The following is a 21,280-nucleotide window of genomic DNA, read 5'->3' as shown; positions in this document are numbered from 1 at the left end:
ACAGGGGGGGGCAGGGGGGGGGCGGCCGCACTGGCCACCAATGAGTTAAAAACAGGGGGGGATCCGCACTGGCCGCCAATGAGTTAAAAACAGGGGGGGAGGGGGGGCCGGCCGCACGGGCCACCAATTAGTTAAATATAGGGGAGGGAGGGGGGGCCGGCCGCACTGGCCACCAATGAGTTAAATACAGGGGGGGAGGGGGGCCACCGCACTGGCCACCAATGAGTTAAATACAGGAGAGGGAGGGGGGGTCTGCCCCCTGCTGCCTGGCAGCACCTGCCAGGCAGCAGGGGGCAGTCATGTACACAGTTATTTTAGTATGTTCTAACTTGAAGCGTCCCCATCACCATGGGAATGCCTCTGTGTTAGAATATACTGTCGGATCTGAGTTTCACGATCTAACTCAAATCCGATGGTATATTCTAACATAGAGGCGTTCCCATGGCGATGGGGACGCTTCAAGTTAAAATATACCATCGGATTGGAGAAAACTCCGATCTGATGGTATATTAATAGGGACTCCTGACTTTACATTGAAAGTCAATGGGGGACGGATCCGTTTGCAATTGCACCATATTGTGTCAACGTCAAACGGATCCGTCCCCATTGACTTGCATTGTAAGGCTGGACGGATCCGTTTGGCTCCGCACGGCCAGGCGGACACGAAAACGCTGCAAGCTGCGTTCGGGTGTCCGCCTGCTGAGCGGAACGGAGGCCAAACGGTGCCAAACTGATGCATTCTGAGCGGATCCGCATCCACTCAGAATGCATTGGGGCTGGACAGATGCGTTCGGGGCCTCTTGTCAGAGCCTTCAAACGGAACTCACAAGCGGAACCCTGAACGCAAGTGTGAAAGTAGCCTAACCCAGCTGGTTGACAAGAAAGCAGCCATCTACAGAACTATAGATCTCCAGGAAGAAGACATCATACCCTGCGAGCAGTCCTGTGAGTACAGATCCAAAGACAAAGAGAAACCAAATGCCTCCTCAGCTAGTCAGGCCCATACTAAGCAGACTACAGACTACAGAAGATAGATATCTGCCAGATCTACTAGGCATATGTATAAGAAGCAGAATAGATATAAATTCCTGCCACATATTGCCAATACCTGCTGGGACCTAAGACTATTGCTGTAACTTGTATGGATCAAAGCTGCCAACAACTAAGTAAAGACGAGTTGGATCGTATTACCTGTTTGGATTTCAATTATTCCTCCATTACTCCTACTGACCACACTCAATTTTATTGCAAGTGAGCCAGGATCCAGGCGTCCAGCCGTACCAAGGTAGGAGACACCGTTGACACTACCATATCTGCTATACATAGACATTATCCCCCTCTGGCATTCCTCACCTGGTACGTGAGCTATAACATCTTAAAGGGCCCTGCTACAGTACCTGCGCAAGCTGCAATTGGTGTCACGAACTATTACACATATAAACTGACCCACTGCATAGCATCCCCACTGACCCAGTGTCCTGCTCATTGCAGAAGCAGTAATTAGCATTCAGACTATAAGACTTATGGCCACTTTTCCCTCGTTTTTGGGGGAAGAAAAATGCGTCTTATGGTCCGAAAAATATGGTAATAGTCCAGCATTATCTCAATTCTGACAATTTGTCATTTGTACTGTTATTATATACTGAGGTAGTCATATATATCGTTCACCCATACGATGTATACTAGCTACATACTGGGCAGCACCGTGGTCGGCGGTGGCTTAGTGGTTAGCACTGATGTTCTGGGTTTGAATCCAACGAAGGAGAACATCTGCATGGAGTTTGTATGTTCTCCCCGTGTTTGCCTGGGTTTCCTCCGGGTTCTCCGGTTTCGTCCCACACTCCACAGACAATACTGATAGAGAACCTAGAATGTGAGCCCCATTGGGGACAGAGTGATGATAATGTCTGTAAGGCGCTGCGGAATATGTCAGCGCGATAGAAGTGCGTGTAATAAATACGGAATCATTGCTTGGAACTGCTGAATATTTCTCTTTGATGAAATTAATTTTTTCATGTTTTATTTTAATTACTTAAAAAATAATAAAACATTTATGAGGTCACTTATCAAATTGGTGGGAAGTAAAACTGCCGTAGGGCACTTTCACACTAGCGTCGCCGCAATCTGCATGCAAACGGATCCGGATGCGGTCCGTTTACAAATGCATTGCAATACCAGATTGGTCTCTCCGGTTGTCACCCTCAAAAACGGATCCGGTATTTATCTTTTTCCCATTTTTTAAAGGTCTGCGTATGCGCAGACCGCAAAACCAGATCCGTTTTTTAATGCATTTCCGGCAAGTGTTCTGGAATTTTCGCATGATGCCGTATTTTCTCCGTACAAAAACACGGTACAGTGATGAACTGATGCATCCTGAACGGATCGCTCTCCATTCAGAATGCAGGGGGATGAAACCGATCAGTTATTTTCTGGTATTGAGCCCCTAGGACGGAACTCAGTGCCGGAAAAGAAAACCGCTAGTGTGAAAGTGCCCTTAGATGCCCATAGCAACCAATCAGATTCGACCATTCATTTTACAGAGCTCCTTTGGAAGATAAAAGCTGGAATCTGATTGGTTGTTGTGGGCAATAAGCCGGTTCTACTTCCCACCAGTGATAAATGACCCCATCAGTGTCCGCGCAGTGTCTTTGACGAGTCTTTTATTTTGTGTCTGTGCAGTAGTTGGGTCAACACGTTATGTGAGGAAATAAACGGGGGGGGGGGGGGGGGTATTACTAGTTATTGTTCCCACATTTGTTCATTATACTGATATGGGAGGCAGTATCTGGCACCATTATGGGGGCAGTATCTGGCACTATTATGGGGGCAGTATCTGGTACTATTATGGGGGCAGTATCTGGTACTATTATGGGGGCAGTATCTGGTACTATTATGGGGGCAGTATCTGGTACTATTATGGGGGCAGTATCTGGTACTATTATGGGGGCAGTATCTGGTACTATTATGGGGCAGTATCTGGTATACTGTTATGGGGGCCGTATCTAGCACTCTTATGGGGACAATCTCTGGTACTATTATGGGGCAGTATCTGGCACTTTTATAGGGACAGTCTCTGGCACACTATTATGGGGGGCATTCTCTGGCACTATTATGGGGGGCATTCTCTGGCACTATTAGGGGGGTAGTCTCTGGCACACTGTTCTGGGGTGCAGTTTCTGGCACTTGGTTCTGTGGGGCAGTCTCTGGCACTATGTTATGGGAGCAGTCTGGCACTATTGTGGGGGGCAGTCTCTGGCACACTGTTCTGGGGTGCAGTTTCTGGCACTTGGTTCTGTGGGGCAGTCTCTGGCACTCTGTTCTGGGGGCAGTCTCTGGCACTATTCTGGGGGGCAGTCTCTGGCACTATTATGGGGCAGTCTTTGGCACTCTGTTATGGGGGGCAGTCTCTGGAAAACTGATATGGGGAGCAGTCTCTGGCACTATTATGGTGAAGTTTCTGGCACTACTATGGGGGCAGTCTCTGGCACTGTTATGGGGCAGTCTCTGGCACACTATTATGGGGCAGTATTTGGCACACTATTATGGGGGCAGTATCTGGTATACTGTTATGGGGATCAGTCTCTGGCACATTATTGTGGGGCAGTATCTGGTATACTGTTATGGGGAGCAGTCTCTGGCACATTATTATGGGGCAGTATCTGGCACATTATTATGGGGCAGTATCTAACACATTATTATGGGGCAGTATCTGGCACTCTATTATGGGTGCAGTCTCTGGCACTCTGTTCTGGGAGCAGTATCTAGCACTATTATAAGGGCAGTCTCTGGCACACTGTTATGGGGTGCAGTCTCTAGCACTATTCTGGGGGGCAGTCTCTGGCACTCTGTTCTTGGGGCAGTATCTAACACTATTACGGGGCAGTCTCTGAAACTATTATAGGGGGAAGTCTCTTGTACTATTATGGGGGGCAGTCTTTGGCACTCTGTTCTGGGAAGCAGTCTCTGAAACTATTATGGGGCAGTTTTTTGCACACTGTTATGGGGGGCAGTCCCTGGTACTATTATGGGGGGCAGTCACTAGTACTCTGTTTTTGGGGGCAGTCTCTGGAACTATTACAGGGGTCATTCTCTGGCATTATTACAGGGGGCATTCTCTGGCATTATTATGGGGGGCAGTCTCTGGCACTATTACGTGTACATTCTCTGGCACTTTTACTGTTATGAGGAGCAATCTCTGGCACTATTATGGGGTGCATTCTAAGGCACTATTATGGGGTGCATTCTCTGGCACTATTATGGGGACAGTCTCTGGCACACTGTTATGAGGGGCAATCTCTGGCACTATTATGGGGTGCATTCTCTGGCACTATTATGGGGTGCAGTTTCTGGCACTTGGTTCTGTGGGGCAGTCTCTGGCACACTGTTAATGGGGGCAGTCTCTGGCACACTGTTAATGGGGGCAGTCTCTGGCACTCTGTTCTATGGGGCAGTCTCTGGCACATTGTTATGGGGGCAGACTATGGCACTGTTACGGGAGGCAGTCCCTGCACTCTGTTCTGGGGGGCAGTCTCTGGCACTATTCTGGGGTGCAGTCTCTGGCACTATTATGGGGGGCAGTCTTTGGCACTCTGTTATGGGGGCAGTCTCTGGAAAACTGATATGGGGCAGTCTCTGGCACTATTATGGGGAAGTTTCTGGCACTTTGTTCTGGGGGGCAATCTCTGGCACTATTATGGGGGGCAGTCTCTGGCACTCTGTTCTGGGAGGCAGTCTCTGGCACACTGTTATGGGGGGCAGTCCCTGGCACTCTGTTCTGGGGGTCAGTCTCTGGCACTATTATGGGAGGCAGTCTCTCGCACTTTATTATGGGGGCCATCTATAGCACTATTATAGGATGTACTCTCTGGCTCTATTAGGGGGGCAGTCTCTGTCACTCTGTTATGAGGGACAGTCTCTGTCACTCTGTTATGGGGGGCAGTCTCTGGCACTATTATGGGGCACAGTCTCTGTCACTCTGTTACTGGGGGCAGTCTCTGGCACTATTATGGGGGCACTCTCTAGCACTATTATGGGGGGCATTCTCTGTTACTCTGTTATGGGGGGCACTCTCTGGCACTATTATGGGGGGCAGTCTCTGTCACTCTGTTATGGGGGCACTCTCTGGCACTATTATGGGGGGCAGTTTCTGGCACTCTGTTATGGGGGCACTCTCGGGCACTATTATGGGAGCCACTCTCTGGCTCTATTAGGGGGGCAGTGTCTGGCACTCTGTTATGGGGGACAGTTTCTGGCACTCTGTAATGGGGGCACTCTCTGGCACTATTATGGGGGGCAGTCTCTGTCACTCTGTTATGGGGGCACTCTCTGGCACTATTATGGGGGGCAGTCTCTGTCACTCTGTTATGGGGGCACTCTCTGGCACTATTATGGGGGGCAGTCTTTGGCACTCTGTTATGGGGGCAGTCTCTGGCACTATTATGGGGAAGTTTCTGGCACTTTGTTCTGGGTGGCAATCTCTGGCACTATTATGGGGGGCAGTCTCTGGCACTCTGTTCTGGGAGGCAGTCTCTGGCACACTGTTATGGGGGGCAGTCCCTGGCACTCTGTTCTGGTGGCAGTCTCTGGCACTATTATGGGAGACAGTCTCTCGCACTCTATTATGGGGGGCAGTCTATAGCACTATTATGGGAGGTACTCTCTGGCTCTATTAGGGGGCAGTCTCTGTCACTCTGTTATGGGGGCACTCTCTGGCACTATTATGGGGGGCAGTCTTTGGCACTCTGTTATGGGGGCAGTCTCTGGAAAACTGATATGGGGGCAGTCTCTGGCACTATTATGGGGAAGTTTCTGGCACTTTGTTCTGGGTGGCAATCTCTGGCACTATTATGGAGGGCAGTCCCTGCACTCTGTTCTGGGAGGCAGTCTCTGGCACACTGTTATGGGGGGCAGTCCCTGGCACTCTGTTCTGGTGGCAGTCTCTGGCACTATTATGGGAGGCAGTCTCTCGCACTCTATTATGGGGGGCAGTCTATAGCACTATTATGGGAGGTACTCTCTGGCTCTATTAGGGGGCAGTCTCTGTCACTCTGTTATGGGGGCACTCTCTGGCACTATTATGGGGGCAGTCTTTGCCCCCATAACAGAGTGCCAAAGACTGCCCCCATAATAGTGCCAGAGAGTGCCCCCATAACAGAGTGACAGAGACTGCCCCCTAATAGAGCCAGAGAGTACCTCCCATAATAGTGCTATAGACTGCCCCCCATAATAGAGTGCGAGAGACTGCCTCCCATAATAGTGCCAGAGACTGCCACCAGAACAGAGTGCCAGGGACTGCCCCCCATAACAGAGTGCCAGTCTCTGGAAAACTGATATGGGGGCAGTGTCTGGCACTATTATGGGGAAGTTTCTGGCACTTTGTTCTGGGTGGCAATCTCTGGCACTATTATGGGGGGCAGTCTCTGGCACACTGTTATGGGGGGCAGTCCCTGGCACTCTGTTCTGGTGGCAGTCTCTGGCACTATTATGGGAGGCAGTCTCTCGCACTCTATTATGGGGGGCAGTCTATAGCACTATTATGGGAGGTACTCTCTGGCTCTATTAGGGGGCAGTCTCTGTCACTCTGTTATGAGGGACAGTCTCTGTCACTCTGTTATGGGAGGCAGTCTCTGGCACTATTATAGGGCACAGTCTCTGTCACTCTGTTACTGGGGGCAGTCTCTGGCACTATTATGGGAGCCACTCTCTGGCTCTATTAGGGGGGCAGTGTCTGGCACTCTTTTATGGGGGACAGTTTCTGGCACTCTGTTATGGGGGGCACTCTCTGGCACAATCATGGGAGGCACTCTCTGGGTCTATTAGGGGGCAGTCTCTGGCACTATTATGGGGGTCAGTCTCTGGCACTATTATGGGGGGCAGTCTCTGGCACTCTGTTATGGGGGACAGTCTCTGGCACTCTGTTATGGGGGGCAGTCTCTGGCACTCTGTTATGGGGGGCAGTCTCTGGCACTCTGTTATGGGGGGCAGTCTCTGGCACTCTGTTATGGGGGGCAGTCTCTGGCACTCTGTTATGGGGGGCAGTCTCTGGCACTCTGTTATGGGGGGCAGTCTCTGGCACTCTGTTATGGGGGGCAGTCTCTGGCACTCTGTTATGGGGGGCAGTCTCTGGCACTCTGTTATGGGGGCACTCTCTGGCACTATTATGGGGGGCAGTCTCTGTCACTCTGTTATGGGGGCAGTCTCTGGCACTCTGTTATGGGGGACAGTTTCTTGCACTCTGTTATGGGGGGCACTCTCTGGCACAATCATGGGAGGCACTCTCTGGGTCTATTAGGGGGCAGTCTCTGGCACTATTATGGGGGGCAGTCTCTGGCACTCTGTTATGGGGGGCAGTCTCTGGCACTCTGTAATGGGGGCACTCTCTGGCACAATCATGGGAGGCACTCTCTGGGTCCATTAGGGGGCAGTCTCTGGCACTATTATGGGGGGCAGTCTCTGGCACTATTATGGGGGCAGTCTCTGGCACACTGTTATGGGGGACAGTCTCTGGCACTCTGTTATGGGGGGCACTCTCTGGCACAATCATGGGAGGCACTCTCTGGGTCTATTAGGGGGCAGTCTCTGGCACTATTATGGGGGGCAGTCTCTGGCACTCTGTTATGGGGGGCAGTCTCTGGCACTCTGTTATGGGGGGCAGTCTCTGGCACTCTGTTATGGGGGGCAGTCTCTGGCACTCTGTTATGTGGGGCAGTCTCTGTCACTCTGTTATGGGGGCACTCTCTGGCACTATTATGGGGGGCAGTCTCTGTCACTCTGTTATGGGGGCACTCTCTGGCACTCTGTTATGGGGGACAGTCTCTGTCACTCTGTTATGGGGAGCACTTTCTGGCACTATTATGGGGGACATCTTATGTGCTTTATTTCCACACTCATTTGCTTTTTTCAACATTTTTGGACACATTTTTCACTGAAATAGAAATAATGAGATAAATATAAAGATTTGGGAAGGAGAAGGAAAAAGAAAGGGGAAAGAGACCCTTTTTTTCAGTAAAAGCTGCACTTAGCACTATTTATTGTTTTTTAGTCAATAGTACACGTATTTTACTTAATTGTGTGCGCACTAGTGGTTACTGGACTATTACATTCTTATTTTTCATTTTTTATTTTTATTTTTGCTCAATTTTACTGCATACTTTTTCACATATTGTTTCACTTTTTTTATTATTTTATATATATTTTTATTTTATTTCATACTTATTTTTCATATATATATATTTTTTTCATCACTCATAATTTTTAACATTTTATTATTTTCATAGATTTATTGCACTTTTATATGTGGGGTCAATCACTTATCAGTATTATATAGATATATATGGGCATGCCAATATTCAGATATAATACATTATTTTCGTTGCATATGTGATATATGCTGGCGTGATGACACTGCCGCCTAATTCACTGCCCTTTTTCTCCCCTTCCTACTTCTGGCACAATATGTGTCATCCGAGATGATTTCCAGCCTTTCTACCCTCATCCAATATGGCGCTCGTGGTGCGCATGGAATCCAAGCGCATGCGTCATGGGTGCGGCGTCGCTCTGGGCTCCGTGAGAATGGGCGTTGGGCGAGATCTCGCGTGACTCCCCTCCTCCGGACTTCGGTGATGCTGTGCGCTCCCGGACTGCATGGCGTGAAGTCCATGCGCCATATTGCTAACTGCGCCAGCTGAATATTTTATTCTACAGGTGAGGCCCCTGGTCTGCAAATTATATTCTATCCTATCGGTGCTCTTCGGACATAGGTGCCAGACTTGCGATTGGCCAGACGCACTGTTGTAACGGCCCTCTTTGCCCTACTTATATCCAGCGCTACCATCAGTCTCACTACCCCTTGAGGAAGCAGCACGCGAAACGCGCGTTGGGGAGTGGACTGGTGGTGCTTGTGGTGGAATATCTTTTCCTGGTCAGTACAATGTTTATTATGACCTACTATGTGTGGGTCAGGTATTCTCATTTAATGTTGTGACTCATGAAAACATTAGCCATGTAGTCAGCCTGGTGGACCTCTGCTTGTAGGACTTTACTATATGGTATTGATGTATCTACCTTGTATATTGGAGTCATAATCTTTTTATCACATTGGGTGTATATAGTGTGGGAAGCAATTGGGTATTTTACCTGGCTGCAGCCATCATACTTTATAGTATCACTTTAGTTCGATGCTTTCCATGGAATATTGTACCGACTAACCATGATGTATTTGCACTAGCCCTTTATATATACAATTCTATCCACAATCATGGACCCCCAGTCATCTGTGTTATAACATTTTAATTGTTGTGTATTGTCCATCATGTGTAGCGAGTAATCAAAATGATGTACTAATAAATATGGATTTTGATATGAACATGGTGTTGATTTAGTCATTTATATGGAGACCCCTATATTTTCTGTAAGTTTTGTAGTTAAGTGATTTACGTGTCGGTGTTATAGAACTCCTTTGGGGAATAATTTTTTGGTTTTTATTATGGGGGGGCAATCTCTGTCACTCTGTTATAAGGGGGCATTCTCTGTCACTATTATGGGGGGCATTCTCTGTCACTCTGGTATGGGGGGCAGTCTCTGGCACTATTTTGGAAGGCAGTCTCTGTCACTCTGGTATGGGGGGGCACTCTCTGGCACTATTTTGGAAGGCAGTCTCTGTCACTCTGGTATGGGGGGCACTCTCTGGCACTATGTTATGGGGCAGTCTCTGGCACTATTATGGGGGGCAGTCTCTGTCACTCTGGTATGGGGGGGCACTCTCTGGCACTATTTTGGAAGGCAGTCTCTGTCACTCTGGTATGGGGGGGCACTCTCTGGCACTATTTTGGAAGGCAGTCTCTGTCACTCTGGTATGGGGGGGCACTCTCTGGCACTATTTTGGAAGGCAGTCTCTGTCACTCTGGTATGGGGGGGGCACTCTCTGGCACTATTTTGGAAGGCAGTCTCTGTCACTCTGGTATGGGGGGGCACTCTCTGGCACTATTTTGGAAGGCAGTCTCTGTCACTCTGGTATGGGGGGCACTCTCTGGCACTATGTTATGGGGCAGTCTCTGGCACTATTATGGGGGGCAGTCTCTGTCACTCTGGTATGGGGGGCACTCTCTGGCACTATTTTGGAAGGCAGTCTCTGTCACTCTGGTATGGGGGGCACTCTCTGGCACTATTTTGGAAGGCAGTCTCTGTCACTCTGGTATGGGGGGCACTCTCTGGCACTATTTTGGAAGGCAGTCTCTGTCACTCTGGTATGGGGGGGCACTCTCTGGCACTATTTTGGAAGGCAGTCTCTGTCACTCTGGTATGGGGGGCACTCTCTGGCACTATGTTGGGGGCAGTCTCTGTCACTCTGGTATGGGGGCAGTTTATGTCACACTGTTATGAGGGGCAGTCTCTGGCACTCTGGTATGGGGGGCAGTCTCTGTCACACTATTATTGGGGGCATTCTCTGTCACTCTGTTATGGGGTGCAGTCTCTGGCACTATTATGGGGGGCAGTCTCTGGCACTATTATTGGGGGCATTCTCTGGCACTATTATGGGGGGCAGTCTCTGGTACTATTATGAGGGGCAGTCTCTGGCACTCTGGTATGGGGGCAGTCTCTGTCACACTATTATTGGGGGCATTCTCTGTCACTCTGTTATGGGGGGCAGTCTCTGGCACTATTATTGGGGGCATTCTCTGGCACTATTATGGGGGGCAGTCTCTGGTACTATTATGAGGGGCAGTCTCTGGCACTCTGGTATGGGGGCAGTCTCTGTCACTATTATGGGGTGCACTCTCTGTCACTATTATGGGGGGCAGTCTCTGTCACTCTGGTATGGGGGCACTCTGGCACTATTTTGGAGGGCAGTCTCGGTCACACTGGTATGGGATGCACTCTGTCACTATTATGGGGGGCAGTCTCTGTCACACTATTATGGGGGGCAGTCTCTGTCACTCTGGTATGGGGGCAGTCTCTGTCACACTGGTATGGGGGGCAGTCTCTGGCGCTATTATGGGGGGCAGTCTCTGGCACTCTGGTATGGGGGGCAGTCTCTGGCACTATTATGGGGGGCAGTCTCTGGCACTATTATGGGGGGCAGTCTTTGGCACTATTATGGGGGGCAGTCTCTGGCACTCTGGTATGGGGGCACTCTCTGGCACTATTATGGGGGCACTCTCTGGCACTCTGTTATGGGGCAGTCTCTGGCACTATTATGGGGGCAGTCTCTGGCACTCTGGTATGGGGGGTAGTCTCTGTCACTATTATGGGGGCAGTCTCTGGCACTATTATGGGGGCAGTCTCTGGCACTATTATGGGGGGTAGTCTCTGGCACTATTATGGGGGGCAGTCTCTGGCACTCTGGTATGGGGGCAGTCTCTGGCACTATTATGGGGGCAGTCTCTGGCACTATTATGGGGGGCAGTCTCTGGCACTCTGGTATGGGGCAGTCTCTGGCACTATTATGGGGGGCAGTCTCTGGCACTCTGGTATGGGGGGCAGTCTCTGGCACTATTATGGGGGGCAGTCTCTGGCACTCTGGTATGGGGGGCAGTCTCTGGCACTATTTTGGGGGCAGTCTCTGGCACTATTATGGGGGCAGTCTCTGTCACTCTGTTATGGGGCAGTCTCTGGCACTATTATGGGGGGCAGTCTCTGGCACTCTGGTATGGGGGGCAGTCTCTGGCACTATTTTGGGGGCAGTCTCTGAGTCACTCACCTTCTTGGACTTCTTCTTCTGCTGTTTTCTTCACACACTGAACATCTAACATTAAAAATGCATTAAGATGAAAAACCGCAGCAGAAAACTGACGCCTCCTGATTGGTGGATTATTAGATCACTGAGGGTCTGTGCTGGGTGACCCCCGAGCTCTCAGTATATGGGGGTCTCAGCACACTGGGTGTAGGTGTCCGTCCACCGCCCTGTCTAGTGGAGGAGAAGGGGTTAACACTCACCGTTAGGTTCTCCATTGCTCCGTCTCTCGCCCTCTCCAGCGCTGCCGCTCTCTTCTCTCACCTGCTCCTCTCAGCTCTGTCTCTCCAGAGTCATTATGGAAAGAATTAGCTCTGTGGCCCCTGGGGACCCGACCAGCACATTACATGTGTTATCTTGTTGCTATTTTTTTTTTGCTTTTCACTTTGCTTTTAACCCCTGCAGTGCCACAGAGTTGTCAGCACCTGTCACCCTCTGTGTGCCAGGCAGTGGAAGGACACTGAGGGCGGCAAAGGGTTAACCCCAAAGGGGGGGGGGGGTCAGTCACACGAGTCTTTAGGCCCCTGAGGCAGATTGTGAACCTGAGAGCGCAAGACGGCAGCAGATGGGACTCCGCTCACACTACTGCCGTTCATTACCACTCCTCAGAGCGCCCCCTGCTGCTCGGTGTGCCCCATTACACCACAAGACATCAAGGTAAGTCATGCCACCACTGTAATCCTGTAATAACATTACAACTGGAGATGTTTCAAAAATTCGATCTGGACGCTTTCTCCAAGAAATTTGCTTTGTTCTGAATTAATTTGTCACAAATCGTTAAATTTTTATAAAGGTAACTATGCCCCCGCCGCACCAAACACCCGCTCTGATGCCACACTACTGGCCGGGAAGGAAAGCTTGTCCAGGGCAAACTCGGCCAGTTGTGGCTACAATTCTAGTTTGGCTGCCCAGTAGTCCAGGGGATCTTGGATCTGGGGTGACAGAATGATGGTTCAGGTCCTGCTCCATGTGCCGCTGCTGGTGGGTGGCTTCTTCAGAAGGTGGCTAAAGAAAAGTGCTCAAGTCTCTGCTGGTGGAGCTGGTGCTGGACCTGCCCCCCCGCAGTCATGGCAGTGCAGAGGGCCCCCCCACCTCCCACCTCCCACCTTTGTGAGGATGGGCGACGGAGCACATTGGCAGCAGCCAACTGACTACATAGGATGTCCATTTTGGGCCAGTATCGAGGGTCTAACATGGTGGAGAGCCAGTAGTCATCCCTCTGTCGAATGGTGACAATTCGGCTGTCACTACGCAAGCAACTCAGTATGCTTCTGGCCATTTGCACAAGGGACTCGGAGAGACTGCCTGCCTCCATCTCCACTGCATACCGCCACGGAGTGTCCGGGTCATCTGCAGACATCCCAACCTGCAGAAACTCATTTCAGGGAGGTTTTCTTTTTTTTTTTCTTTCACAAACTTTTTATGACATTTTCCAGACATCTGCAGTATCTGCACACTGTGCTCTATGGTGCGGAGGACGGGGCTCATTACCCTGCCCCAAATTATCCTATTTATGTGTATGATTAAAGGGGTTCTGTCCCCACCTATAAGCCCTGTGAGCTAAACATCTGCTCATGTCCAGGGCGGCAGCTTTCTGATTTCTAAGGTGGCCTTATAAAAGCTATTTGTGGCTTTATTCTGCGGAAAAACCGGTTTTACTAACCTGTCAATCATTGAATTAAGGTGCCCAAGCACGGGAGGTCTGTGGATGCACGGTGCCCGGCTGCACGCATCGCCGTTCGTGCCCAGCGCCGCCTTCTACTCCTCAGTGCCGCCTCTCCCTCCCTCCCCCTCCTCCCGCTTTGAGATCCCGCGCGTGCGCACAGACTCAGCCTGATGCGCCGTTGCGGACTGCTGGCATCGGCTTCTTCTTGCACTGTGCGCACGCGCCGAGAAGGGGACACTGCTACAGGTTGCTGGAAAGGTTTACTGCGAGTAAACTAGAGATGGGAAGTTCGGATCTTTCACATGAATCGGTTCATGAATCAAATCTTCGGTTCACTCGCTGAGTCGGCTCTTGGTCTGAGTCAGGAAGTTTATTCTTTAAAACCCTGTGTGTAATTATCTACCCCACTGTAGGAAAAATAATCAAGCATCCAGGGGGTGTGAATTTAAAGGGCTTCTGTCACCCCCAAAACACATTTTTCATTTTTGGGCATATTAAAATCCTTATTGGACGACTATTCCCTATATAGGGCTCTTACCTTGGTCTGTTGGTTCGTTTCATTAAAAATCTATCTTTTAAAATATGCAAATGACTTCACTACCAGCAAGTAGGGCGTCTACTTGCTGGTAGCCGCCGCATCCTCCTTTTAAAAAAACGCCCCCTCCTCCTGTTGATTGACAGGGCCAGCGAGCGCTCTCCTCCTCCGGCTGGCCCTGTCTGCAATTTAAATCCCGTGCCTGTCTTCATTCGGCGCAGGCGCTCTGAGAGAAGGACGCTCGCCTCCCCAGCACTCCCTCAGTGCGCCTGCGCCGATGACGTCTTCTCTTTCGGTGACGTGGGTAGCACATTGTACTGATACAGCCCCTCAGGCGTGATGAAGGCAGTTTTCTCTTTGGCAGCCTCCGTTAAGGGCACCTGCCAGTACCCTTTCTTGAGGTCCAAAACTGAAAAATACCGGGCTTGACCTAACCTCTCAATGAGCTCATCCACCCGGGGCATGGGATACGCATCGAATTTGGAAATCTCATTCAGTTTACGAAAATCATTACAGAACCGGAGTGTCCCGCCGGGCTTGGTTATTAGCACTATAGGACTAGCCCCCTCACTTTTAGACTCCTCAATGACGTCTAGCCTCAGCATCATCTGCACTTCCTCTGAGATGGCTTGTCGCCGAGCCTCAGGTACCCGGTATGGTTTTAGCCGGACTTTCGCCTGAGGCTCAGTGACAATGTCATGCTGAATTGTGGAAGTGCGTCCAGGGAGGTCCGAAAACACATCCGTGTTCCGGCTAATAAACTCCCTGGCCTCCTGAGCCTGCTTAGAGGAGTCATCCCGATGTCTCCTGCCAATTATTTTTAGAAGTGGACGCCTCCTCCATAGAAGCCAGTGCTGTTTTACTACAGAAAGGTTCCAAGGGCAAGATGTTTACATGTGGATTTTCCTCCAAGCTCTTCTCACCGCTGAGAGGAATTACTGTATAGGAGACAGAGAGCTTCTGGCCATAAAATTTGCCTTGGAGGAGTGGCAGTATCTATTGGAGCAGGCCCAGCATCCAGTGATAATCTTCACCGACCACAAGAACCTTACATATCTGCAGACGGCCCAGCGTCTGAACCCTCACCAAGCCAAATGGGCAATCTTCTTCTCCCGTTTTGATTTTAAGCTTCACTTTCGCCCGGCCGAGAAGAACATCAAGGCGGATGCTCTGTCTCGGTCATTTGACTACTCCGACCAGCAGGAGGAGCCCCAGTACATTGTAGATCCTGCTCGCTTGATCACAGTGGCTCCTGTTCTGGTAAAAGACATCCCTCCCGGGAAGACATTCGTGCCATCTGCCAAGAGAAAACGTATTCTAGCTTGGGGGCACAACTCCAAACTGGCTGGTCACCCAGGGATCCGCAAGACCACATAACTTTTGTCTCGCCTCTACTGGTGGCCCACACTGTCTAAGGATGTGTGTGATTATGTGTCTGTGCTCAGAATAAAGTCTTCAGGACCAAACCACCCGGGCTGTTGTTACCTCTTCCTGTTCCTAATGCCCCATGGCAACACATTGCCATGGACTTTGTTACAGATCTGCCCTCTTCTGCTGGATGTAATCCCCAGACCAATGGGCAAGTAGAGTGGATCAATCAAATATTAGAGAACTATCTCCGGCATTTTGTTTCAGCCCAACAGGACAACTGGGTACAATTGATACCATGGGCTGAATTCTCGTATAACAATCACTTTAGTGAGTCTGCTGGATCCCCTCCATTCTTTGTCGTTTATGGACAACACCCTCATACTCCTCTCCCTGTTCCTACATCTTCTGGGATACCAGCTGCAGATTCCTCTTTTAGGGATTTTTTTAAGATTTGGCGTGACACCAAGGTCTGCATCAACAAAGCAGTGACTCGCATGAAAACGAATGCAGACAAGAGAAGAAGAAAAGCGCCTCAGTTCTCGTCTAGAGATAAGGTAGGTCTCTCCTCTAAAAACATCTGCTTAAGGATTCCCAGTTTCAAGTTTGCTCCTAGATTCCTTGGACCCTTTGAAGTATTGAGGAGGATCAACGAAGTGACATATAAGTTATGTCTGCCTCTCTCTCTCTGCGTATTCCTAATGCCTTGCACGTGTCCTTACTAAAACCAGTAGTCCTTAATCGCTTCTCGACGGCTTCTTCTACTCCAACTCCGGTATCTGAAGATTCTGACGAGATATTTGAGGTCAAAGACGTCCTGGACATCAAGAAGCGTGACAAGAAAACTTACTATCTTGTGGACTGGAAGGGCTTTGGTCCCGAGGAGAGGTCTTGGGAACCAGAAGAGAACATTTATGCTCCGAACTTGATGAAAAGGTTTCTGTCTCGTCGTGGACTCAAGAAGAGGGGGCGTAAGGGGGGGTACTGTAACAGCGGCTGCTGTGCGCCGATGTTCCCCTGCTTACCGCTGCAAGCCCAGCAGTGGTCTGCTGCCAGTGCTTCCCATTCACCACTGCAGTCCTGGGCTCTGTCTGTGTAAGTACTGTTGTTCTGGGATCCGCTCCACAGTTTCCTCTCAGCCCTGGCCACAGCATGCTTGCTGCTTGTTCCCTGCAGCACTTCCTTAAGGGCCAGCGTGCGTCACTTCCTGTGCTTTAAGGGTTAGGTCATGTGACCTCGCTGACCAATCATAGCCCTCCTGCACATATATAAGTGGCTCAGCCCCCTTCCTAGATGCCTTAGTGTCAAGGTCCTTGTGTCCTGCTAAGGTTCCTGATATCTGCTTGTGTTCCTGTGTCCCTGACTCGTACCTGTATTCCTGGACTCTGCTATCTGCTTGATCCCTGCCTGCTTGCCTTGACTCTCCTGTTGCCGACCGCATTACCTGACCTGTACCTGTGCCACCTGCCCTGACCTATTGCCTGTCTAACTTCTCCTCTGCCTCATCCTTCAGTCCTGCACTGTTGCTCCTGGTCACGACTGTCTGCTGACAACGTCTGTACCTCTGGTACCTTGCTCCGGTACCTCGTGTGCGAATCCTTCTCAAGATAAGTAACGAAGTCGGCCGGCACTCGCTCGTTGTGCACGTTGCCACAGGAAGGAGCGAACCCCACACATGCGATATGAAGAATTCCAGCAGCCGTGTCTTCTTATGAAAATATCAGCTTTATTCCATCAACATAGTATGTCCCAACAACCAGGACGCGTTTCGGCTAAATGACTTTCTCAACAGGTACCTGTTGGGAAAGGCATTTAGCCAAAACGCGTCCTGGTTGTTGGGACATACTATGTTGATGAAATAAAGCTGATATTTTCATAAGAAGACACAGCTGCTGGAATTCTTCATATCCTCCTCAAGAGGTAGCGACCTCATCCTCATCCTCATCAAAAATACTTTCCTCTTTGACAGAAAGATCTACCACCAGCTCAGGGGGGTGGCCATGGGAATTCCATGTGCCCCCAGTTTTGCTTATGTCTACCTGGGCTGGTGGGAACGGAATGAAGTATTTGGGGACATCACCTCGGACTGGTCCCAACACATTGTACTATGGCTTCGATTCATAGATGATGTGTTCATCTTGTGGAAGGGGACGGAACGTCAATTTCATTTGTTTGTCGACACATTGAACATCAACAAACTCGGCCTATTCTTTACGGCCGACCTCCACACAGATGAAATCACATTCATTGATCTCAAGATTGGCAGGGGACAAAATGGGAGTATTGTCAGCAACATCTTTCGCAAACCAACTGCCACAAATACATTGCTGCACTGGGACAGCTGGCATCCTTACCCACTGAAAAGAGGCATACCCAGAGGTCAATACCTTTAGAATATAACGTAACTGCAGCTCACTTGACAAATATCATGTGGCCACAAAGGATCTTCAAAACAGCATCACAAGAAGAAGATATCCACCGAAAGTGCTCCACGAGGCCCACCAACATTCCTCATCCAGAAACAGGGATACTTTATTGAATCCGAGACCTAAACCCGAGGGTGACAACTTAGCCCGTATTATTTTTGCGACTTTTGATACTGCGCATGTTGTTCTTAATACCTACTGGGGCATCCTCGGGTCGGATCCCGATATAGGCTCACAGATGGGCAATGCTCTGGCCATTACATATCGTCGTGGATGTAACTTAAATGATCGCCTGGTTCACAGTTTCTTTCAAACACCTAGAACTGTGACCTGGCTCAGCAATATCACCACGGGAACATTTAGGCGTGGCATGTAGATTCATTCTACCAGGCAAACAATTCACATGCATGCACACAGGCAAAGTGTTTGATATCCGATCTTTCATTAATTGTAAGACCTCTGGACTCATACTTAATCACGTGTACATGCGGAATTCAATATGTGGCAAAAACCACTCGAGAATTCAGAAGGCGCATTGGCGAACATGTGGGCGATGTCAGAAACGACAATGGGTACCCCTGTCGCCAAACACGTCAGTGTCACAACCAGACAGTTGAGAAGCTCTGACAGGAGCCGTCCAGATCCTCCTCCTTGAGTTTCTTTGTTTTGGTTTCTGTTTCTCACCTCGTTAGGCTATCTCAGCTGTCATGCAGTCAGACTGATTACCTCCCTTTATATTCCTCCCCATAAGGCAGTAGGGTGCGGCTGATACAACTTCCTGGAGTGTGTGTGCATGCTGTTCCCAGCTCCCAGTTCCCAGTTCCCTGTCTACAGTCGTTTGCAAGATAAGTTCTGTTTATGTATTTATGATTTTCTGTTTTGTGGATCCAGGTGACCCTGACTCCCTCCGTGTCTGTGTAGGGAGCCGGTGGTCGTGTCCCCTCACTATTGTAGGGCCTTCAGGTCTAAAGATAGCCGAGGCACGTGGATATGCGCCCATCCACCTTTGGGGTGGTCGCATAGGCTGAGCAATAAGGGAGAGCGGCAGGTCGATTGCAGGGGTCTCCCTTTTGTTCCTTAGTTGTGGATCCAGTGTGTCATTGTTTGTATTGTTTTATCTTGTTTCCTGTACACCATCCGTGACATTATCAGCCGCCAAAACCGTCTCAAGCATGGATCCGGTTACACTTTTGGCTGAACGCTTTCAGGGTCTTGCTTTGGAGGTAGCTGACCTCCGTAAGACTTTTTCTCAGTTTCAAGTGACCGGTTCAGCTTGCGTTCATGGAGTTTGTGCTGAGCCTAAGATTTCGCTCCCGGATACGTTTTCCGGGGGTAGTGAGAATTTTGTACGTTTTAGAGAGGCTTGCAAACTCCATTTTCGCCTTCTTCCCCATTCTTCTGGTGATGAAGAACGAAGAGTGGGTATCATTATATCGCTGCTCAGGGGTAACGCTCAGTCCTGGGCCTTTTCGCTGCCGGAGGGGGCACGGCCCCTCCGTTCAGTGGATGAATTCTTTTTAGCCCTGGGTCAGATATATGATGATCCGGATCGTATTGCTCTGGCTGAGTCTAGACTACGTCTGTTATGCCAGGGTAAACAATCCGCAGAGATTTACTGCTCAGAATTTCGGAGATGGGCAGCAGATACGGGTTGGAATGATGCTGCACTCCGAAGTCAATTTTGCTATGGTCTTTCAGAGGGATTGAGAGATGCATTTGCTTTTCATGAAAGACCTACCTCCTTGAATTCTGCTATGTCTCAGGCTGTTCGTATTGACAGGCGTCTTAGAGAGAGAGGAGAGATCTCTCCTTCTTGTCATGCTCAGTCCCGGGACAGTGCAGCGGTGTCATTCTGTGCACAGGGGTCTCAGTCGCTGTCAGCCCCTTCTGAGAAGGAGCCCATGCAGCTCGGGTTGATTGCCTCTGACAATAGAAGATTCAGCCCGCAGGGGAGGGTTTGCTTTTGTTGTGGAGGTATAAATCATCTGGCAAATGTTTGTCCCTCTAGGAGATTCAGGCAGTTTTCTGGGAGTAATAAAGAGACAAAAAGGAAGAAATCTTTTAAGAATGTTCCGTCTGTTACTATTGGCAGGGTTGAGGCGGAAATTGAAGGTTTTCCTTTTGCTTGTAGTTCCCGTTTTGTCCTGCCTGCTAGGGTGGTGCTAGAGAGCAAGAGCATTTTTTGTGAGATTTTTGTGGATAGTGGAGCAGCTGTCAACCTCATTGATAATCAATTTGCAATAACTCATGGTTTCCAGGTATGCACTTTGGGAAGAGATATTCCTGTTTTTGCTATTGATTCAGCTCCACTTTCTCAGAGATCATTAAAGGGCATAGTTCACAATATCCGTTTAATTGTGAGTGATGCTCATGTTGAGGATGTGTCATGTTTCGTCCTTAGCGGTTTGCCTACTCCTCTAGTGTTGGGGCTACCCTGGCTCACTAAACATAACCCCACCATTGATTGGCAAGCGAGGCAAATAAATGGTTGGAGTAACTTTTGCAGAGAGAATTGCCTCATAACATCTGTTTCTGAGGTTTCTACTAAAACTGTACCACCTTTCCTCTCTGAATTTTTGGATGTTTTCTCTGAGAGTGGAGTTCAGGGTTTACCTCCGCACAGGGAGTATGATTGCCCTATTGATCTCATCCCAGGCGCCAAGCTGCCTAAATCTCGTTTATACAATCTTTCCCAACCTGAGAGGGTCGCTATGCGGGCTTATATCTCTGAGAGTCTGAGAAAAGGACACATACGACCCCCTGTTGCCGCTGGTTTTTTCTTTGTTAAGAAAAAAGATGGTTCTTTAAGACCTTGTCTGGATTTCAGGGAGCTGAACAGTATCACTATTCGTGATCCTTATCCGCTTCCTCTGATCCCGGACTTGTTTAACCAGGTTGTTGGGGCGAAAGTCTTTTCCAAATTAGACCTAAGAGGGGCATACAACCTGGTTAGGGTCAGAGAAGGAGATGAATGGAAGACGGCTTTCAATACCCCTGAGGGCCATTTTGAGAATTTAGTTATGCCTTTTGGTTTGATGAATGCCCCAGCCGTTTTTCAGCATTTCGTAAACAGCATTTTTTATCATTTGATGGGAAAATTTGTATTAGTGTATTTGGATGACATTTTGATTTTTTCTCCTGATTTCAAGACTCATAAGGAACACTTATGTCAGGTCTTACTCATCCTGCGGGAGAATAAATTATACGCGAAACTGGAAAAATGTGTGTTTGCGGTTCCAGAGATCCAATTTCTGGGGTTTCTTGTCTCCGCTTCTGGTTTTCGCATGGACCCCGAGAAGGTTCGCGCTGTGCTTGAGTGGGAGCTTCCTGAGAATCAGAAGGCGCTGATGCGTTTTTTGGGCTTTGCTAATTATTACAGGAAATTTATTTTGAATTATTCCTCTGTTGTTAAACCACTCACTGATATGACCAGAAAGGGGGTAGATTTTTCTTCCTGGTCGGTAGAGGCGCGTAAGGCCTTTTCTAATATTAAGGAGAGTTTTGCTTCCGCTCCCATCCTAGTACAACCTGATGTTTCGTTACCCTTCATAGTT

General features: G+C 49.4%; 1 protein-coding gene across 1 annotated transcript in view; it reads right to left on the bottom strand.

The window, feature by feature from the left end:
• LOC120996602 (short transient receptor potential channel 2-like) overlaps window positions 1–12,094 on the bottom strand; it is a 72,607-nt gene extending 60,513 nt beyond the window's left edge. The window contains exon 1 of the mRNA XM_040426628.1: window positions 11,935–12,094. Coding sequence (XP_040282562.1) covers window positions 11,935–11,949 — 15 coding nt within the window. The 5' untranslated portion in view covers window positions 11,950–12,094. The remainder of the gene's footprint in view (window positions 1–11,934) is intronic.
• Between the last annotated feature and the right edge of the window lie 9,186 nt (window positions 12,095–21,280).

The sequence above is a fragment of the Bufo bufo genome, chromosome 3, assembly GCF_905171765.1.
Source record: "Bufo bufo chromosome 3, aBufBuf1.1, whole genome shotgun sequence".
Classification (NCBI taxonomy): domain Eukaryota; kingdom Metazoa; phylum Chordata; class Amphibia; order Anura; family Bufonidae; genus Bufo; species Bufo bufo.
Note: the sequence above shows the minus strand (reverse complement) of the source record. Positions and strands in the feature narration are given on the sequence as shown.